Source organism: Pelophylax lessonae (assembly GCF_965119305.1).
Source record: "Pelophylax lessonae genome assembly, chromosome: 2".
Classification (NCBI taxonomy): Eukaryota; Metazoa; Chordata; class Amphibia; order Anura; family Ranidae; genus Pelophylax; species Pelophylax lessonae.
Window position 1 is genome coordinate 694,689,027 of NC_138769.1, and position 22,637 is coordinate 694,711,663.

Sequence of the window (22,637 nt, forward strand, 5' to 3'; positions counted from 1 at the left end):
AGCCAAGATCAGGGAAGTCACAGGGGTAGGAGCGGAGATGATTCATGTTGCAGCTGAGATGTTTTAATGTAACCGCCGCAACAGCTAATGCGGTGTAACATTAGAACACACTACCGTGAAAATTCCCTACCCTCCGAGCATGCGCACTAGTAAGCTCCTCAGCTGTTCAATGACGTAGGGTAGGGAATTTTCACGGGTATGGTTTTTTCACGGAACACCGGCTCTCACCACTGTCAGTCTGCAATCGTGACCAGGAAAACTAACCTGCAGTAGAGCGATCTGAAAGCAAGGCTTGAAGCTCTTGTGGAAGGAATGAGATCGATGGCGGTGAGGATGACGGTCCATGTGGACAGCTTTACCCCGGATTCCTGCATACTTAGATGTGCCTGTTTTAATCATCAACCATGTGACCGTGTTGTACCTGCATTAAATGTAACCATATTGCTACACTTAAAGGCGCCTCTCTTCTCTTTTATACTCAGTAGTGACGTGACGCTACTTGTATATCAAGTCAACATTTATTAAAAATTTTTGCTTGCCTTGCAAAACGCTTTTAGACCAAGTTACTCTCAAGCCAAGATTTTATTGTATAGTCATTTTAAGCAGGATTTCCCTGAGACCAGAAAGTTAGTTCAAGGGCTCCTCTGTGTTGAAAAGGTTGAAAAAGGCTGGACTAGGATTTATTTAAGTAGCGGAATTGAATTAATTCAGATTTATTTTAATTGTATAGATTTAATTTGCAATAAAGAGAACAATCAGGAATCCCAATCTGTAACTTTGGACCTGAGCATTTGCTAACATTTACCGATTCTATAAAACGTATTATACTAACCCGATTTATTCCTATAAGGATCAATTTGTAAAATCTTGGGGAGAAGATGGGTGAATCAGGTCATCTCTGCTGCTTCTGATCACTAAGGAGATCTACAATTATCTGCCATAATCACACAACAGATCTCTTCTGTAGTGGTCCATTGCCACAAGGTTAGTTAAAGCCTGAGCCAGCAGCCAGAGCTCACAGGAAATCCTCGGAACATCAGAGAATGAATTAAAGGATTTTCCCAACAAACACAAAGCAGAAGCGCTGTGATTGTGATGAGGCTTTCTGAACGATTGAGCTCCTGGGCTATGAGCTGGATGGACTCTGTTACTGACAGCCTGCACTTCAAAAGCTCTGCAATAACAATTCTCACCCCCAGCTACCATTTGAAAACCACAGTATGAGCATCTTTCTATCCTTGAGCGTCTTTTAAGGTTAAACTCTGGATAGAAATAAAATACACTAAATCTCCAAAACTTCTAGAAAGCCTAATTCATAACCATCTGAGCTACCACCTACAACTTACACGACTACTCACAGACTGGCCTTTGCCCATAACACACCACAGAAGCTGCCCTCCTAAAGCTCATTAACTTCTTCCGGACCACCCGCCGCAGATTTACTGCGGCAGACAGCCCCTCCTGTGCGAACTGACGTAGCCCTACGTCGGTCGCATGCCTGTTCCTAGGGGGCGGCGCGCTCCCGCCCCCATTCGTCAGCGGGGACTCCGATGCACGGGGCAGACGGCTCCGATTGCCGCCGGCCACTCGCGATCGCTCCCGACTGAGAGAGAAGAATGGGCAGCTGTTGTAAACACAGCTGATCGTTCTTCTCCCTGGAATGATCACAGAGCTCCTGTGATCCTTCTATGTAGGATTAGGGATGCACCGATCTGACTTTTTTGGTCCCGATCTTTTGCTTTGTGAAATCGCCAATGCCGATCCGAAGTACTGTTTTGTGAGCTTATAACAAAATAATACTTCCAGATCGGTATCGATTTTTTTCCCCCAAGCACAGATTTTTCTTTTTAATATTTATTACAGGACTAAAATATATCTCATGGCAGAGGCCAGCAAAGCCAACAGACACGAACCCCTAAAATCCCCAGTATACATAAAAAAGAAATCATCATGATCACACCAATTTCTGAATACCGTATATACTCGAGTATAAGCCGAACTGAATATAAGCCGGGTCTTTCTGGGTACTGGAACATATCGGTGGTATACCCTGTTCATTGTCTGATGCAATCTGGATATTGGATTACTCCCTGCATATGAGATCTCCTATACCATCAAGGATCTGCCTGGACTCCTGTTACCTGAATTTATCTTATTACATGAAGTATTTCTGGTAAGCAGCCCATTCACTCATATCCAAAAGGTGATTCCTTCTGGTCCACAGGGTTCTTGGTAGAGGTTATCCTTGTGTCCAAGCATACTACACTATATATTAGGGATGCACAGAAATGAAAATTTTGGGCCGAAACCGAAAATGCAGGATGCCCTTGGCCGGAAACCGAAACCGAAAATGACTTTTTCCCCCAAATAATTTTGATAGAAGAGGGGCATACACCAAAAACAGGCAGCGACGTACACCTGTCGCTGCCACCCTGTCACAGTATATGTACTGTGATGGGTTGGCAAGTGGTTAATTTAATTACCAATGGTATTTGTATTATGCAGCATGAGGGGGTTAATGTATTGCCACTGCTGGTCACTGATGCATTAGTGACCGACCAGTGGCAGTTAATTAACCCCTTTGTGCTGCATTAGTGCAACCAGTATCAGTGTTAATTAACACTGGTTGCACTAATGCAGCACAAAGGGGTTAATTAACTGCCACTGGTTGGTCACTAATGCATCAGTGACAATACCTTAACCCCCTCATGCTGCATAATACTAATACCATTGGTAAGCTGCCTCAGCTCCCCCCCCCCCCCTGAAGTGAAGGGCTCACATAATTACAGCTATTAGCGGTCGCTCGCCCGCCCTCCCACCTGGTATGTCACTTCATTCATGCACAGATCGTAGTAGTAGGGACATCATTGAGAGGCGGGTGGCCGGCCAGAGGCGGGACTTTTCAAACCTGTGATGCGCCCTCCTCCTTCCTCACGGCGGCCATTAATTTAGGCATTTTTAACCCATTTTCGGCCGAAATGGGATAGGCCCATTTTCGGCCGAAAATTTCGATGCATCCCTTCTCGTTTTGATTATATACTGCAATTTTGAGACCTGATCCCTGGATTGCGTTGATCACCTGAGGTGGAATCCCTTGTAATTGAGTGGAATATGCCATCTGCTTAAAAACGCCTACCTTCTATTAGAGTCTGGTAAGCAGCTTGTTTGACCACCGTCGATTGTGGCTTGTAAAGGGGTCTTGGCGACGGTCTCTTTAGAGTGTATCGCCTAACTTATATTCATATCTGGTAAGCAGCCTGTCTAACCATAGTGGAGTATGGCATAGCAAGGGTCCTTGGTGATGGTTCTTATCTTAACTATCAGTTTCAAAGTACTGCACCATGAGATCTCTTTTTGCTTGATTACATATGCCTTGCTGTTTCTGCCGAGTCGATTGAGCCAAGCTGGAATCGAGTGATTCAACATCATCTTTATTTGACGACAGGTTTATTTTTATTTTCCATCTGGTAAGCAGACTGGATTGTTCTTGCTAAAAACACGAACCATTATCTGAGCGCCGCAACCCCACCATTATCTTTGAATTCTGTAGTGTTTCGGGCAATATTATCTGCTCATATTCAGCCAAATGCTTCAGAACTCATTGGACGGCGCTTCACAGTGCAGATGGACAATGACCCAAAACATACAGCGAAAGCAACCAAAGTTTTTTAAGGGAAAGAAGTGGAATGTTATTCAATGGACAAGTCAATCACCTGACCTGAGTCCGATTGAGCATGCATTTCACTTGCTGAAGACAAATCTGAAGGGAAAATTCCCCAAGAACAAGCAGGAACTGAAGACAATTGCAGTAGAGGCCTGGCAGAGCATCACCAGGAATGAAACCCAGCATCTGGTGATCTCTATGTGTTCCAGACTTCAGGCTGTAATTGACTGCAAAGGATTTGCAACCAAGTATTAAAAAGTGAAAGTTTGATTTAGGATTGTTAATCTGTCCCATTACTTTTGGTCCCTTAAAAAGTAAGAGGCACTTATACAAACTGTTGTAATTCCTACACTGTTCACCTGATTTGGATGTAAATCCCTCAAATTAAAGCTGAAAGTCTGCAGATCTTGTTTGTTTCATTTCAAATTCATTGTGGTGGTTTATAGAGCCAAAAAGATTTGAATTGTGTCAATGTCCTAATATTTGTGGACCTGACTGTACATTGTTGGGTCTGGTGTCTCTCATCTTCCTCTTGACAATACCCCACAGATTCTCTATGGTGTTTAGGTCAGGCGAGTTTGCTGGCACATCAATCATTTGCTGGCCCACAGTGATACCATGATCATTAAACCAGGTATTTGTACTTTTGGCAAAACCTTCCGGTCCAGAAGTGGTTAAACCAGGTATTGGTAGTTTTGGCAGTGTGGGCAGGTGCCAAGTGCTGCTGGAAAGTGAAATCAGCATCTCCATAAATCTGGTCAGCAGAGGGAAGCATGAAGTGCTCTAGAATTTCCTGGTAGAGGGCTGCTTTGATTTTGGATTTGATAAACACAGTGGACCAACACCAGCAGATGACATGGCTCCCCAAACCATCACCGACTGTGGAAAATTTTGCATTTCATTTTGAAATGAAGGTCCCAGAGTATGGAGGAAGAGGTACAGAATCCAAGTTGCATGAGGTCCAGTGTAAAGCTTCCAAGGTCAGTGATGATTTGAAAGCTTCCAAGGGCAGTGATAATTTGGGGAGCAATGATACTGAAATTTTGTGTTTTCACTAGAAAAGCTTGAAATATATCACTCTGTGTGTAAAACATCTATATAAAATATAGGAGTTTGACTTTTTAAAATTAATTACTGAAATAAATTAACTTTTCCATGTTATTCTAATTTTATGAGATGCACCTGTATATAGAATTTAAAGGAATACATTTTTCTTGAGCTTTTCTTGTGCTAAAAAGGTGCCGATAATAGCCGACATTAAATTCAGATTAATTTAGATTCACGATATGAACTAAAAAGATGAATTTATTACAAACACACAGTTCAAAAAAATTAAAGGAACAATTTGAAAACACATCAGAATCTTAATGGGGAAAAAATGATGCTGGATATCTATATTGATATGGACGGGGTAATGTGTTAGGAAGGAAAGGATGCCACATCAATTGATGGAAATGAAAATTATCAATCTACAGAGGGGATGAATTCAAAGACACCCCGAAAATCAAAGTGGAAAAATGATGCAGCAGGCTAATCCATTTTGCTGAAATTTCATTGCACAACTCAAAATTATACTCAGTTTGTATGGCCCCCATGTGCTTGTATGTATGCCTGACAACATCAGGCCATGCTCTTAATCAGACAACAGATGGTGTCCTGGGGTATTTCCCTCCAGATCTAGACCAGGGCATCAAAGAGTTCCTGAACAGACTGAGGTGCAACTCGGAGACGTCAGAAGAACCGACACAATGTCGCAGAAGTGTTCTATTGGATTTAGGTCAGGAGAGCGTGGGGGCCATTCAATGGTATCAATTCCTTCATCTTCCAGGAACTGGCTGCATACTCTCGCCACACGAGGCTGGGCATAGTCGTGCGCCAGAAGGAACCCAGGACCCACTGCACAAGCGTAGGGTCTAACAATTGGTCCAGGGATTTCATCCCGATTCCTAATGGCAGTCAGGGTATCATTGTCTAGCCTGTAGAAGTCTGTGCTTCTCTCCATGGATATGCCTCCCAGACCATCACTGACCCACCATTAAACTGGTCATGCAGAACGATGTTACACGCAGCATAATGTTCTCCACAGCTTCTCCAGACCCTTTCACGTCTGTCACGTGTGCTTAGGTTGAACCTGCTCTCATCTGTAAAAAGCACAGGGCACCACTGGTGGACCTGCCAGTTCTAGTGTTCAATGACCAATGTCAATTGAGCTCCACGGTGCAGAGCAGTGAGCACAGGGTCCACTAAAGGACTTCGGGCCCCAGGACACCCTCATGAAGTCTGTTTCTGATTGTTTGGTCAGAGACATCCACACCAGTGGCCTGCTGGAGTTCATTTTTAGGGCTCTAGCAGTGTTCATCCTGTTCCTCTTTACACAAAGAAACAGATACCGTTCCTGCTGACGTGTTAAGGACCTTCTACGGCCCTGTCCAGCTTTCCTAGAGTAACTGCCTGTCTCCTGGAATCTCCTCCATGCTCTTGCTGGGAGACATAGCAAACATACTCGCAATGGTACATTTTGATGTGCCATTGTGGAGGAGAAACCTCTTTGGTCGACCATGGTGAGGCCTGTTCTGAGTGGAACCTGTCCTGTTAAACCGCTGTATGATCTTGGCCACCATGCTGCAGCTCAGTTTCAGGGTCTTGGCAATCTTCTTATAGCCTAGGCCATCTTTATGTAGAGCAACAATTTTTTTCAGATCCTCAGAGAGTTCTTTGCCATGAGGTGCCATGTTGAACTTCCAGTGACCACTATGAGAGAGTGAGAGCGATAACACCAAATTTAACACACCTGCTCCCCATTCACACCTGAGACCTTGTAACACTAATGAGTCACATGACTCTGGGAGGGAAAATGGCTCTCTGGGCCCAATCTGGACATTTTCACTTAGGGGTGTACTCACTTTTGTTGCCAGCGGTTTAGACATTAATGGCTGTGTGTTGAGTTATTTTGAGGGGACAGCAAATTTACACTGTTATACAAGCTGTACACTCACTACTTTCCATTGTAGCAAAGTGTCATTTCTTCAGTGTTGTCACATGAAAAGACATAATAAAATATTTGCAAAAATGTTAGGGGTGTCACTTTTGTGAGATACTGTATATATATATATATATATATATATATATATATATATATATATATATAATTTTAACTGTCATTTTCAGTTTCGCCCAAGTGCATCCTGAATTTTCGATTTAGGTACCAAAATTTCCATTCGTTGCACTACTTTGGTCTGATTTTCATGCAACTTGAGGGCCACAGACTTTAATGTTAACCCTCAAAAGTTACAAGAAAGTCATGCCTGAATGTTGTACATGCAACAGTGGGTTCGACTCTGCAGAGGGGCAAAAAGTTACACACAAGCTGCACCCATCCAAAGTTGGGTCAAAGTTGCACTCCAAGGTCGCACAAGTGTGAATTAGGCTCCCTAATTTAAAATCTTGAAGGATCCAATATTTTAATTTTATTTTTTACATTTCGGAATATTCACAGGAGGTGGAGGTATGGATACTTTCCCTTCAACACTAAGCAATATGGAAATCGAACTTAAAAGAGGACGTACAAGATGACACGGTTCCGGATGTGTATTGACTCTTTCATTGCTCTTACGGTTATGTACCTTATGACTGCTAATAATCCTCCATGGTTTGGCAAACTACTTCCTGTTGTACTGTACTATGTGCTTTGCTGAAGAGCAAAATAAAAAATATAAATGAAAAATAAAATAAATTAAACATTGAAGTTGGCACAAGCAGAATATAGACGAAGGCTCAATTCACACTATTGCGACTCCAAAGTCATGCGATTGAGTGCAACTATGGTGACTTTCATGTGACTTTACACTCTCTGGCACTCAAGTCGCAAGAAAGTCACATCAAAGTAGTGCAGAGACCTTTAAGTTGCATAGATTGGAACGGGTGTCACTGAAATCAATGGTTTGCGACTTATGCTACTTTATGGGGGAAAATTTACTAAAAACACAGAATCTGGTGCAGCTGGGAATCGTAACCAATCAGCTTCTAGGTTTTAGAGCCCATTCAGACTAGCGCAACACGACTTTGGGTGGCGACCTGTGAAGTCACGTGCACAGCGACTTCGGCGCGACTTTCAGAGACTTCACATAATGGAAGTCTATGCAAGTCGCTCTGAGGTCGCCCCAAAGTAGTACAGGACCCTTTTTCTAAGTCGGAGCGACTTGTGTCGCTCCTATTAGAACGGGTCCTGTGCTAATCAATGGACCGCTACCGACCGCGACTTGTCAGGCTGACAAGTCACGCTAATGTGAATGGGCTCTTATTGTCAAAGCTTAATTTAACAATATGAAATTAGAAGCTGATTGGTTACTATGCACAGCTGCACCAGCTTTAGAAAATTCCCCCTCTGTGTCCAAAGTTGCGTGATAAGTGCCGGCTCACATATTTGCGATGCGGAACCCTGCAAATAAACTGCAGGATTCGCATTCAAATCGCAGGCAGTTCAAACTGCCATATGCGAATCACTGGGGGGTGTCAATACAAAGTTAACGACACCCCCAGATCAGTTTGCATATCGCAGTGCGAACTGACAGTTCGGACATGAATCGGATCGCATAGGTGTGAACCACCATGCGATCTCATTCTGCTGCGGGCCCAAAAAAAGGGTCCTGTGCGTGTTCTTTTTGAATCCGATGCAAATTCAGTCATACAATCTGTATGGCTAAATTCGCATCGTACATTTTCAGAGCAGTGCGCTCCGAATCACATGCGATGTCTGTCATCGCTATAGTGTGAACCAAGACATAGGGCTCTTTCACACGGTCCGCCTCCGTATGCGGATCCGTGCTGCTCAGCGGGGATCGATCCGCCAATCCCCGCTGAGCCGGCGGATGACAGCTCCGTCTCCGCTTGCAGAGCGGAGAGGGAGGTGTCACAGCCTCCGCTGCTCTCTATGGGGGATCGGATGAGAGCGGACCGCCTGTCCGCTCTCATCCGATCTGATCCAATCCGATCCCTGCACGGATGGAAAAATAGGGTTTCCATCCGTCCAGATTTCACGGACAGGATCGGATACGGGTGGCAGCGGGTGTCAGCGGAGGTGTCTCCGCTGACATCCTCTGCCCCATAGAGCTGCATGGAGGATCCGATCAGATCCGCCTAAAAAACTGACAGGCGGATCTGATCGGATCGTCCATGTGAAAGAGCCCTAAGTCGCACTAGTGTGAACTGCCTGAATCAGATGAAAATTTCCAACATTTAGAGCCGGTTCACATAGGCGCGACCCGACTTTGCCGGGCGACCTGTGAAGTCGCGGTGCACAGCGTCCTCGGAGAGACATGCACGGACCTCATATCATTGAAGTCAATGCAGGTCGCTCCAGGTCGCCTCAAAGTAGCTTAGGACCCTTTTTCTAAGTCGGAGCGACTTGTGTCGCTCCTATTAGAACGGGTCCTGTGCTAATCTATGGCAGGCGACCCATGGCGACCAGGTCGCCTGACAAGTCGCCCCAGTGTGAACCGGCTCTTAGTTTCCATTGTTTACAGACAACAACAGCTAAGGGGCTCACCATCCCAACAACAAGTACTTTCCTGCTAATGATTTTTTATTTAAATCTGATTGGGTGATCATGCACAGCAATGAGGACCAAAAACGTGCAATCCCGGCCTGCAAACAGCACTAAACATCTTCCTCGGCTCTCACAATCTCCCGATGTAGACTCTTGACCTGTTAAAACAGTGCATTTCATTCATCGATATCTGTGAACTGTGGACGATGACCCTTTCCCTAGAAAGACATGCCTGCCAAGTGGCAGCTGTAACTGGGAAAGGGGTCAATGTATCAAAGTCAAGGACACATGCATGCAGAGAGCGAACTGTCACATCCAGGGAACATAGAATGCAAATAAAAGTCACATTCACACTTTCCAAGACTAAATCTCTGTTCATATAAAATACAAAAAAACAGCCAGAATCTGTGCTGTATCTCCACAATCCACAGAGGAAGCTGCATGCAGATACAAACCGAGCTCTATCCCCGCAAAATGTCTCCATATGCATTTTTCTCTGGAAGCCGAAGCCAGCCTAAAGGGGCCATTTAGGAAGACTGGACAGACGTGGATTGGTTGCTGTGGGTTGCGTTATAGTTTTTGAAAACAATTAGGAGAGGCCTTTTCAGCAAACATGCCTGAAGCTTGTTCTGTCTTTATTGCCGGTTCACACCTAAGAACTCTATGCGGATCAGATCCGAAAAGCATAGATTTGCATGTCATGTAAAAGAGCATTTTTTCCAATAAAGACTGTTCACATATACAGGTGCATCTCAAAGAATATCATCAAAAAGTTAATTTATTTCAGTAATTCTATTCAAAAAGTGAAACTCATACACAACACGGTATCTCACAAAAGTGAGTACGCCCCTCACATTTTTATATCTTTTCATGTGACAACACTGAAGAAATGACACTTTGCTACAATGTAAAGTAGTGAGTGCACAGCTTGTATAAGAGCCGGTTCACACTGATCCGACTTGTCAGGCAACTTGGTCACCTGACAAGTAGCACTCCATGCTGTGCAATGGAACCGTTCTAATCTGAGCGACTCAAGTTGCTCCGACTTAGAAAAAGGATCCTGCACTATTTTTGGGCAAAGTCGGAGTGACTTGCATTGGCTTCTATTGTGGGAAGTCGTTTGCAAGCCGCGATGAAGTTGTGCTGCACGGGCGACTTTGAGTCGGATTAGTGTGAACCGGCTCCAACAGTGTAAATTTGCTGTCCCCTCAAAATAACTCAACACACAGCCATTAATGTCTAAACCACTGGCAACAAAAGTAAGTACACCCCTAAGTGAAAATGTCCAAATTGGACCCAATTAGCCCTTTTCCCTCCCCGGTGTCATGTGACTCGTTAGTGTTACAAGGTCTCAGGTGTGAACGGGGAGCAGGTGTGTTAAATTTGGTGTTATCGCTCTCACTCACTAATGCCTCGTTTCCACTGAGTGGTACGGTACGGTTCAGTACGGTACGGTTCGGAACGGTACACATTGCGTTTCCACTGCCAATAGTACCCTTTCATGATAGGCGTGGTGTAGCAGGAAAGCTGTGATAGACGATTCTCTGTCAACCAATCAAAGTTCTGCAGAGCGTAGTTCCACCCTGTTGGTACGGTACTAATGTGCTTGGTACCCCAACGAAAGGGTCCCAAAAAAGTGGTACGGTACGGTTCGGAATTAGGGTACCATTCACAATGGAAACGGCATAAATAGCGTACCGTACCGAACCGTACCAGAAAGCTCAGTGGAAACGGGGCATTATACTGGTCACTGGAAGTTCAACATTGCACCTCATGGCAAAGAACTCTCTGAGGATCTGAAAAAAGAATTGTTGTTCTACATAAAGATTGCCTAGGCTATAAGAAGATTGCCAAGACCCTGAAACTGAGCTGCAGCACGGTGGCCAAGACCATACAGTGGTTGAACAGGACAGGTTCCACTTAGAACAGGCCTCACCATGGTCGACCAAAGAAGTTGAGTGCAAGGGTAAAATGATGTCACATAGCATAATTATGTTTAGAAATGTTATTGAATATGCCACTCACATAATGTACTAAAGATATAAGCAATTCCACATTAGCAGATCTGCAGCTCTCATCCACTTGCCATCTGCAGCTCTCATCCACTTGCCGTAAGTGACACCGCTCCATTTGGCATCCACTCAATACCGCTCCGTCCCTCACCATTTCCCACCCACCCGCCGTAAGTGACACCCGGGTGATACCGCTCCGTCCGGCATACGATCTCGGAGGTGGGAGATGGAGCGGGTGAGGGACAGAGCAGTATTGAGTGGATGTCGAATGGAGTGGTATCACCCGGGTGTCACTTACGGCAAGTGGGTGAGAGATGGAGCGGTATCGGGTGGGTGGGAAATGGTGAGGGACGGAGCGGTATTGAGTGGATGTCAAATGGAGCGGTATCACCCGGGTATCACTAAAGGCAAATGGGTGAGAGATGCAGATCTGCTAATGTGGAATTGCTCATATCTTTAATTTGTACATATGTGAGTGGTATATTCAATAACATTTCCAAACAGAATTAGGCTATGTGACATCGTTTTACCCATACATGAGCAATATTTGGAATATCGGTAATATCAGCCGTTCCGGGGTCGATACCGATATATTGGCAAAAGTGAATATCGGCCCTCCAATAATTGGCTTTGCCAATAACCGGTCGATCCCTAGTGCCAATGACTGCCTTCTGGACAACTGTCGAGTCAGCAGTCTTCCCCATGATTGTGTAACCTACGAGACCATTTAAAGGCTCAGGAAACCTACGAGTCTACAATATTGCACATTTTCACAATATTCTAATTTTCAGAGATACTGAGTTTTGGGTTTTCAATAGCTTTAAACCATAATCATCAAAATTAAAAGAAAGAAATGCTTGAAATCTATATAATCTGAATAATATGAGATTCACTTTTTGAATTGAATTACTGAAATAAATTAACTTCTTTAGTGCAGTTTAGTGCGAATTTCAGCTCCATAAACTTCTTTTACTGAAATGTATTGAGTTTTTACAATACGAAGAGAAGTAGGAGCAGTACATTGCTGAAGTAGAGACCAAAAGGTAATAATACACAGTCTAAAGATATTCCTCCCTAAATTTAGGGCTAGGATGACAATGGCTTAAAGCGGAGTTCCACCCAAAAGTGGAACTCCGCTTATATGCTTTCTCCGGTGTCACATTTGGCACCTTTCAGGGGAGGAGGGGAAAGGTACCTGTTTGACAGGTACCCTTCCCCACTTCCAGGAGACAGCGCCATGGTGCTGTCCCTCGGAAATTCGGCCCCCCTCCTTTTTTCTCCACCAACGGGCAAATTGCAAAGCGCAGTGCGCTTTGCGTAGTAGGGAGCCAGCACTGCCGGGTTCCCTTATCCTGGATAGCGGCAACGGCACCGAGAGCCGATACGAAAATCGGCTTCGGGTGCCAACATCGTGGGCTCCCTGGACAGGTAAGTTCTACTATTTAAAAGTCAGCAGCTACAGTATTTGTAGCTGCTGAGTGCCGGGTCACACTTGTGCGATGCGGGAAGGCTGCAAATTCGCGATACGCACATCTGGCAGTTCCCACTGCCATATGCGATACGCAGGGGGTGTCAATGAAATGTTAACGACACCCCCCCAGTTTGATCGCATATTGCAGTGCGATCTGACAGTTCGCACAGGATCGGATCGCACAAGTGTGAACCACTGTGTGATCTGATCCTGATGCGGCTGAAAAAAAAAGGGTCCTGTGCGTGTTCGATGCGGATACAGTGCAAATTCAGCCATACAAAGTGTATGGCTGAATTCGCATCCGCACCTCCGATCGCATGTAATGAAGGAGCAGTGCGCTCCAAATTACATGCGATCGGAGCACTCGCTATAGTGTGAACCGGCACTAACTTTCAATTATTTCATGGGGGGGGGGGCGGAACTCCGCTTTAATGACATAGTATAACATGGATAAAGCAAAACTTGTGGATAGTCCATTTAGAAGTATTAATTAGCTGTCTATGATATAAAGGTCAAACATTCACAAGATCTGCCAAAGAAACAGCACTAGGGCAATTGAAGCAATATCATGCTTTCCATTCTATTGGCATCCCAACGATTCTGTAACCCAAATAGAAGATTTGAGCAGTTGCTCATCTGAAGCCTACAAAGCCCAACAAGGAAAAAGAGGTACGCAACAAGAAGAAAGGAGAAAAAAAGAATGGGGGGGGGTGCAAATCAGGTATCCCGGGGGTTCTAAGCTGGGCCTCATTGTACCATCACAGTTCCAGAGAGCGGGAGGTCATTTGTAAAGGAGGGAAATGGTCTAACCAGGGCTGCCAGATCTGATGAAATTTTTTTCGTACGTGTCCCCTAAGATCGCCATCAATCTTTAATCCCAAAGTGTTCCGTGGACTCGATTTTTAACTTCCTCAAAAAAACATACAAGTGGTGTTTTCTATGATCGTGCTATTGTTTGTATCATCGCCATAAAGATGGTGCGTTCCCGACGGGAGACATCCACCATTTGTGGAGTGCTTCCCATGGACCTTTCTATAACAGCTTCATACACTTCTGTGGGACTAGATTGAAACTGCAGTATAGTGTTCATATCCCTGCAAGTTATTACTTTATTTTTTTTGTCTAGATTTCATAGAAAATAAAATCACAAATTGGCATTGAAATCGTACATGGCAATCAGGAATCACAATGCCAATTTGCACTGTGTGCCGCTTTAAATTCGCACTGAATTTGCAGTGCATAAGTGTTAACTTGGCACTGAATGCCCCCGGATCACAGGTTCCTTTTCTACTTCCCTACGCTACAAAGAGAGACTCTGACTCTGGTAGAGCAACACAGAATGTTAGAAGCCATTGTTTCTTGGACACGGTCATACATGTAGCACTTAGCAGGGAAGAGCAGGGACTGGTCACAGAGGGATCACTTTGATGTGTATACAGTATATTGCATGTATTAATAAATATATAATAAATAAATAAGGTTTTTGACTTGTGGATCTCAGATAAAGCAAAGTTTCACTGTAATGTCCACGATCATGTGATCAGCTAGGACACCAGCCATTGGAGGGCTTGAAGGCGCAGATAGGAGTTGACAAAGGCACACCAGCAACAGTTCTGGATTTAGTTCTGCTGTGACAGGCGGCTTTATATACCTTCCTGGAGTATAGATCTGAACTGGCAGCAGAGAGCTTTCATATGTCACCAGGATTGCAATGGGCAGGGTCGTGACAAGGGACGGGCAGGAGGGGGTGGCTGCCTTGGGCACTGTAGCATGAATGATGGTGGAATGAATAAATACCTGGAAAGGGAGGTGCCCAAGGTACAAAAGTGGTTAGCAAAATGACAAGTCAGATAGGTAATGATGTTAAGGTGCCTCATTTTATTACAAAATATAAAAAGTAAAAAAGCCAATAAATACGATTGTTGTAGTGAATTGGCTATGGTACAGATCACAGCATCCATATAGGACAATCAGCCCCTCACCCAACGTGAACTCCCACACAACAGAGGCATAACTAGAACCTTCAGGGCCCTGATGCAAGAAACCATAAAGGGCCCCCTAGACCCCTGGCTGGGGCCTTTCCCCTCAAGCCTGGGGCTCTTTACTCTCGTTGTGGGGCCCTTTATTACAGGCCCGCAGTGGGACCCTTTCACAAGTTCTGCAGTGGGCCCCCTTCCTGCCATCTTGGGACCTCCCCACGGTGGTGGAATGTCAGGACCCGGTCGCAAGTGTGACCTTTGCAACCCTGGAAGTTCACCCACTGGTTTCAGTAGTTTTTATTTTTTGGGATTTTAATTGTATAATTTTTTTAACAATTGCTTAAATTTTTTTTTACAATGTCACTGACTATGACTCTGTCCATTCGGAAAAGGAAGGAGCTGGTAAATTACATATTTACCGACCCCTTCCTGGTTCTCTATTGTGACACATCCCCTGCAGCCGGCAGAAGAGGGAGGGGCAGCACAGTGGGGGGGGGGGGTGCACACAGGGGCCCAGAGACAGCAAAACACAAGTGAACTGGATAGGAGGAGTGGCGGGGGCCACATACAGAGGAACCAATCTCCTCCATTTTCCTCCTGCAGCTACAGGAGGAAAAAGGAGGGCGGTGATTTCTCTACATGCTGCCCCCACCGCGTTCCTATCCAGGTGTACAGGGGAGCCACACAGGCCCATGGGGCCCGGTTGCAATTGCAACCCCTGTAGTTACACCCCTGTCACACAAAACAGACGACATGAAAACACGAATTAGACTGTGCACCAATCGGACAAAAAACAAAACACAAAATGTTTTATGTGCCATCCTTTTGTCCGATTGGTGCACAGTCTAATTCCTGTTGTCTGTTTTGTGTGGTGATTCACGTTGGGTGAGGGGCTGATTGTCCTATATGGATGCTGTGATCTGCACCATAGCCAATTCACTACAACATTGATATTTACTGGCTTTTTACTTTTTATATTTTGTAATAAAATTGTAATATTATTTATTATTATGTAATATTATTATGTAATAAAATTGTATTATTTATTATTATGTAATATTATTTTGTAATAAAACTGTAATATTATTATGTAATATTATTATGTAATAAAATTGTATTATTTATTATAATGTAATATTATTTTGTAATAAAACTGTAATATTATTTATTATTATGTAATATTATTTATTATGTAATATTATTTTGTAATAAAATTGTAATATTTATTATGTAATATTATTATGTAATAAAATTGTATTATTTATTATTATGTAATATTATTTTGTAATAAAACTAATATTATTTATTATGTAATATTATTATGTAATAAAATTGTATTATTTATTATAATGTAATATTATTTTGTAATAAAACTGTAATATTTATTATTATGTAATATTATTTATTATTATGTAATATTATTATGTAATAAAATTGTATTATTTATTATTATGTAATATTATTTTGTAATAAAACTAATATCATTTATTATTATGTAATATTATTATGTAATAAAATTGTATTATTTATTATAATGTAATATTATTTTGTAATAAAACTGTAATATTATTTATTATTATGTAATATTTATTATGTAATATTATTTTGTAATAAAATTGTAATATTATTTATTATTATGTAATATTATTATGTAATAAAATTGTATTATTTATTATTATGTAATATTATTTTGTAATAAAACTGTAATATTTATTATGTCATTATTATGTAATAAAATTGTATTATTTATTATTATGTAATATTATTTTGTAATAAAACTGTAATATTATTTATTATTATGTAATATTATTTATTATTATGTAATATTTTGTAATAAAATTGTAATATTATTTAGTAATAAAATGAGGCACCTTAACATCATTACCAGTCTGACTTGTCATTTTTTTACCACTTTTGTACCTTGGGCACCTCCCTTTCCAGGTATAAATTTTCTTGTTTTTTGCATGCTTTTGGTCACATGACAAGCACTGCATTGTAAGACATGGCTGTACTGATGATTGGTTCCTCCCCCAATCCCTGTTTTTGTTTTGACATATTTGGAATGAATAAATGAATGAGCACTGCAATAAATAAATGAATGAATGGGGAAATTAATACATTAATTAATGGTGAAATAAATAAAAGGATGGTTATATAAATGATGGTAAAAGGAAGAAAATAAATGAACAGTGAAATGAATAAACGATGAAATAAATAAATAAAAAGCTTAAAAAAAATTTACGAATGGTGGAATGAATAAATAACAGAATAGTGGATTGAATAAAGGGTGGTTAAATAAATGAATGGTGGAAAAGATAAAAGGTGCAATGAATAAATGAATGAATGTTGGAATGAATAAATAAATGAAGAATGGTTAAATACATGAACAGTAGGATGAAGATAATAAATGAACAGAGGAAATAATTAAATAAATGGTGAAATGAATGAATGAATGAATGAACAGAGGAAATAAATAAATGGTGAAATGAATGAATGTATGAACAGAGGAAATAAATGGTGAAATGAATGAACAGAGGAAATAAATAAATAAATGGTGAAATGAACGAATGGACAATGGATTGAATGGTGCAATGAATAAATGATTGAGTGGTGAAATGAATGGTGGAAGAAATACATTTACAGTGGAATGAATAAAAGATTACTATAAATGAATAAGGAATGGTTAAATAAATGAATGGTGGAATGAATCCATAAAAGAAGGAAGGTTAAATAAACAGTGGAATGAATACATTCATAAAATGGTGGAATGAATAAACAGTAGAATTAAGAAAAATGAAGAGCTGAATTAATAACTGGATGTATAAATGAACAGTAAAATAAATACATTAATGAATGAATGGTGCAATGAATAAATGAATGAGCAGTGCAATTATTCAATGAATGTTGGAATTAATAAATAAATGAAGGAATGATGGGTAAATATTAGGGATCGACTGATTATCGGCAGAGCCGATATATCGGAGGCCGATCTGCGCTTTTCCCGATATAACGGAATCGGCCCCGGAGGTTACCGATATTTCGGAAAGTGCTTGTACCGGTGTGATGGCTGCAGCTAGAGACATCACCCCGGTACCGGCGTCCATAGCCAATGGTCGGCTGTCTTGTAATGACAACCGATGTGGCTGAGAAGCCTATCGGCTGTCATTACAAGGAGCGGGAGGGGATGTCCCCCCTCTCCCGCCGCCTCCCACCGGGAGACCAGGGCAACCAGTCTGCACGGCCGCCTAAGACCCGATCAAAGCCACATTCAGCTCTGATTGGGTCTCCATGTAAAAACCCGGAAGTGATATCATGACATCACTTCCGGGTACTGTCTGGCGCCAGATTAAAAAAAATGACAGCATTCAAAACAGTCAAACTTGGCATTTTGAATGCTTTTAAGTGCAGAGGAGGGGTTTGGGGTCTTTCAGACCCCCAGATCCCTCCACAACAGTACCTGTCAAAGAAAAAAAAATAGTTTTTAAATGTACGAAAATATCGGCGCATATCGGCCGATACCGATATGCATTTCCAAAATATGGGTATCGGCAACGAAAAACCGATATCAGTCGATCACTAGTAAATATATGATTGGTACATCTACTCATTAGTGCAATGAATAAGTGAATGAAAGACGGTTTAATACATGAACAGTAAAAGGAAGAAAATAAATAAACAGAGGACTGAATAATGAAATGGAATGAATAAATGTGAAATGCATGGCGCAATAAATAAATGATTGAGTGGTGAAATGAATGGTGGTGGAAGGAATGAATGAATGAGCAGTGCAATTAAAGCGGAGTTCCACCCAAAAGTGGAACTTCCGCTTTAGGGAGTCCTGACCCCCCGACATGCCACATTTGGCATGTCATTTTTTTGGGGGGGGAGCGGGTACCTAGTTTTGACAGGTACCCGCTCCCACTTCCGCTCGGAGCGCCGCGGCGCCCTGAGCGGAAGTTCTCCTCTCCCCCTCCCTCCCTGCAATCTTCTGGGACACGTCAGTGGTCCCAGAAGATTGCCGGCCAATCACGGCGCGCAGCGCGACTCGCGCATGCGCAGTGGGTACCCGGCTGTGAAGCCGCAAACTGTAACAGCCGGGTGCCCACAGCAGTGATGCCGGCGCCGAGGGAGAGGATCGAGGCTTCCGGCGGCCGCATCGCTGGACCGTTGGACAGGTGAGTAAATGGCTGGAACTCCGCTTTAATGAATAAAATACTGGAATGAATAAGGAATGGTTAAATAAATAAATGGTGGAATGAATAAATAAAAGAAAGAAGGTAAATAAAACTGGAATAACCTAATAAATGGTGGAATTATTAAAACCTGAATGAAGAAAATGAATGAACAGTGGAATGAATAATGAAATGAAATGCACAATGAATGAGTTTTGGAATTAATAAATAAATGAAGAAAATGAAAGGCAAGTGGAATGAATAAATGAATGAAGGTGTAATATATGAATGAGTGGTGGAATGAATACATGAATGAAGGTGTAATAAATAAATGAACGAAGGTGTAATATATGAATGAGTGGAGGAATGAATAAATGAATGAAGGTGTAATATATGAATGTGGTGGAATGAATGAAGGTGTAATATATGAATGAGCGGTTGAATGAATGAATAAATTAATGAAGGTGTAATATATGAATGAGCGGTTGAATGAATGAATAAATTAATGAAGGTGTAATATATGAATGAGGTGGAATGAATAAATGAATGAATGAAGGTGTAATATATGAATGAGGTGGAATGAATGAATGAAGGTGTAATATATGAATGAGGTGGAATGAATGAATGAAGGTGTAATATATGAATGAGGTGGAATGAATGAATGAAGGTGTAATATATGAATGAGGTGGAATGAATGAATGAAGGTGTAATATATAAATGAGTGATGATCGTCCTCTGTGCGTTGGGTTACGCTATGATAAAGAAGCGCCCCGGGTCCCGGGTTGAGGGGCGCTCATTCACAATGGCGGCGCTGTCCCAGCACAGAGGACTTTGTCGCAGGACCCCCCCTGTGAGGACGCAGCACAGAGGTCACAGATCTCTCCTGATTGGTGACACTTGGTGACCATGGCGATGAATGTGACGCTGTCACCATAGGACACAGTGACACCATGACTGAGCCCCCTGGGTGGAGGTGAGCCCAGACTCCTATCAGAGGTGGAACTACAACTCCCAGCAGGAAGGTGAGTGTGACTGTACAGAGCTGTGTACACATCTGACAGAAGAATGTCCCCTCCCGGCTTCCATACTCCCCCCTCCCCCCCTCTGCTCACCAGGTAGAGGGGCGCATAGATCTTGAAGGACTCCTCCATGGCGCCCTGTGTGATCTGCAGGTAGGAGGTGAAGCAGGACGGGTTCCATGTGTGGCCGATCTCATAGCAGCTGTGCGGGATGGACTTGCTGAAGGCCGCCATGTTGAGGTAGAGGAGCTGTCAGGAGGAGGAGGGGGAGGAGTGGGAGAATGGGGAGAGGGGGAGGAGCCACTAGACGACTCGGGGTTACTCTCGTGCAAAGCCCTGGACTCCTCAGGACGGCGGGAACGCGCACGTTCGGCGACCGAGGGGCGGGAGCGCGCCTCCTTACAGGCTGAGGGGAGCTGGATGGAGCTGTCTGTGTGTTGTGGATTGTACGATGTGTGATCGGCTCCACCGCATTCCTCATTACTACAATGTGATCCTCACACAGCCTGTGCCATACAATCACCTCACCCCCCCCCCCCCCAATAAATCACCTCACCACTAACACGGGGGACCCCCCCAATAAATCACCACTCACACAGGGGACCCCCCAATAAATCACCTCACCGCTAACACGGGGGACCCCCCTAATAAATCACCTCACCACTGACACAGGGGACCCCCCCCCAATAAATCACCTCACCACTCACAGGGGACCCCCCCCCCCAATAAATCACCTCACCACTAACACGGGGGACCCCCCTAATAAATCACCTCACCACTAACACGGGGGACCCCCCCAATAAATCACCACTCACACAGGGGACCCCCCAATAAATCACCTCACCGCTAACACGGGGGACCCCCCCTAATAAATCACCTCACCACTGACACAGGGGACCCCCCCCCCAATAAATCACCTCACCACTGACACAGGGGATCCCCCCCAATAAATCACCTCACCACTGACACAGGGGACCCCCCCAATAAATCACCTCACCACTGACACAGGGGACCCCCCCAATAAATCACCTCACCACTGACACAGGGGACCCCCTAATAAATCACCTCACCACTGACACAGGGGATCCCCCCCCCAATAAATCACCTCACCACTGACACAGGGGATCCCCCCCAATAAATCACCTCACCACTGACACAGGGGACCCCCCCAATAAATCACCTCACCACTGACACAGGGGACCCCCCCAATAAATCACCTCACCACTGACACAGGGGACCCCCTAATAAATCACCTCACCACTGACACAGGGAACCCCCCCCCCAATAAATCACCTCACCACTGACACAGGGGACCCCCCAATAAATCACCTCACCACTGACGTGACACAGGGACCCCCCCCAATAAATCTCCTCACAAATCACAGCACACCTTCCACTACAAAAGTATTTCAAGTTCTGAAAGAGTGTTGGGCCTCATTCCCAGCACAGTGCACACCCATACAAGGACTGTGTGTGCCGGTAGAAGGATGGATGGGCGTTCTGTGCAGACATCCCATTCATGTCAGTGGGGATGCAGTCGCTGTACACACACCGATACTGATCCCAATTAACCTCTTCCTGCCCATGCTGTACCAGAATGACGGCTATAGCGCAGTCTCACATTTCCAGAAGAGTGTCTATGGCCGTCCTCTCATGATCCCGCTCCCCCCTGCAGTGTGCATTGGGGGCGCTCTGATCACAGATCAGGGTAAAGAGGCAATCACAGCGACTCTTTACCATGTGACCAGCTGTGTCCAATCACAGTGTAAACAGGATATCCTGGTTATTGGCAGTCCTCTCCTCGCACTGACAGCCTGTGAGGAGAGGAGAGCCGGTAATCTGCAAATCCACACTGGGGACAACCACACTGATCATCAGTGCAGCCCCAACAGTGCCCATCAGTGCAGCCCCAACAGTGCCCATCAGTGCAGCCCATCAGTGGTTCTTATCCGTGCCATAGATCAGTGCCTCCTCATCAGTGCCACACACACTATATGACCAAAAGTATTGGGACGCCTGCCTTTACACACACATGACCTTTAATATCATCCCAGTCTTAGTCTGTAGGGTTCAATATTGAGTTGGCCCACCCTTTACAGCTATAACAGCTTCAACTCTTCTGGGAAGGCTGTCCACAGGGTTTAGGAGTGTATCTATGGGAATGTTTGACCATTCTACCAGAAGTGCATTTGTGAGGTCAGGCCCTGATGTTGGACGAGAAGGCTTGACTCACAGTCTTCCAAAGGTGTTCTATCGGGTTGAAGTCAGGCCAGTCAAGTTCCTCCACCACAAACTCACTCATCCATGTCTTTATAGACCTTGCTTTGTGCACTGGTGTGCAGTCATGTTGGAACAGGAAGGGGACATCCCCAAACTGTTCCCACAAAGTTGGGAGCATGAAATTGTCCAAAATGTCTTGGTATGCTGAAGCCTACCTTCATTGGAACTAAGGGGCCAAACCCAATCCCATAACCCCCCCCCCCCCAACCAAATGATTTGGACCAGTGCACAAAGCAAGGTCCATAAAGACATGGATGAGCGAGTTTGGGGTGGAGGAACTTGTCTGGCCTGCACAGAGTCCTGACCTCAACCCAATAGAACACCTTTGGGATGAATTAGAGTGGAGACTGCGAGTCAGGCCTTCTCATCCAAAATTAGGTCAAACATTCCCATAGACACACTCCTAAACCTTGTGGACAGCCTTCCCAGAAGAGTTGAAGCTGTTATAGCTGTAAAGGGTGGGCCAACTCAATATTGAACCCTACAGACTAAAGC

At 43.7% G+C, this 22,637-nt stretch overlaps 1 protein-coding gene across 1 annotated transcript in view; it reads right to left on the reverse strand.

The window, feature by feature from the left end:
• The window catches only part of TMEM135 (transmembrane protein 135), a 612,430-nt gene extending 592,270 nt beyond the window's left edge, over positions 1–20,160 (reverse strand). The window contains exon 1 of the mRNA XM_082245904.1: positions 19,956–20,160. Coding sequence (XP_082102030.1) covers positions 19,956–20,096 — 141 coding nt within the window. The 5' untranslated portion in view covers positions 20,097–20,160. The remainder of the gene's footprint in view (positions 1–19,955) is intronic.
• Between the last annotated feature and the right edge of the window lie 2,477 nt (positions 20,161–22,637).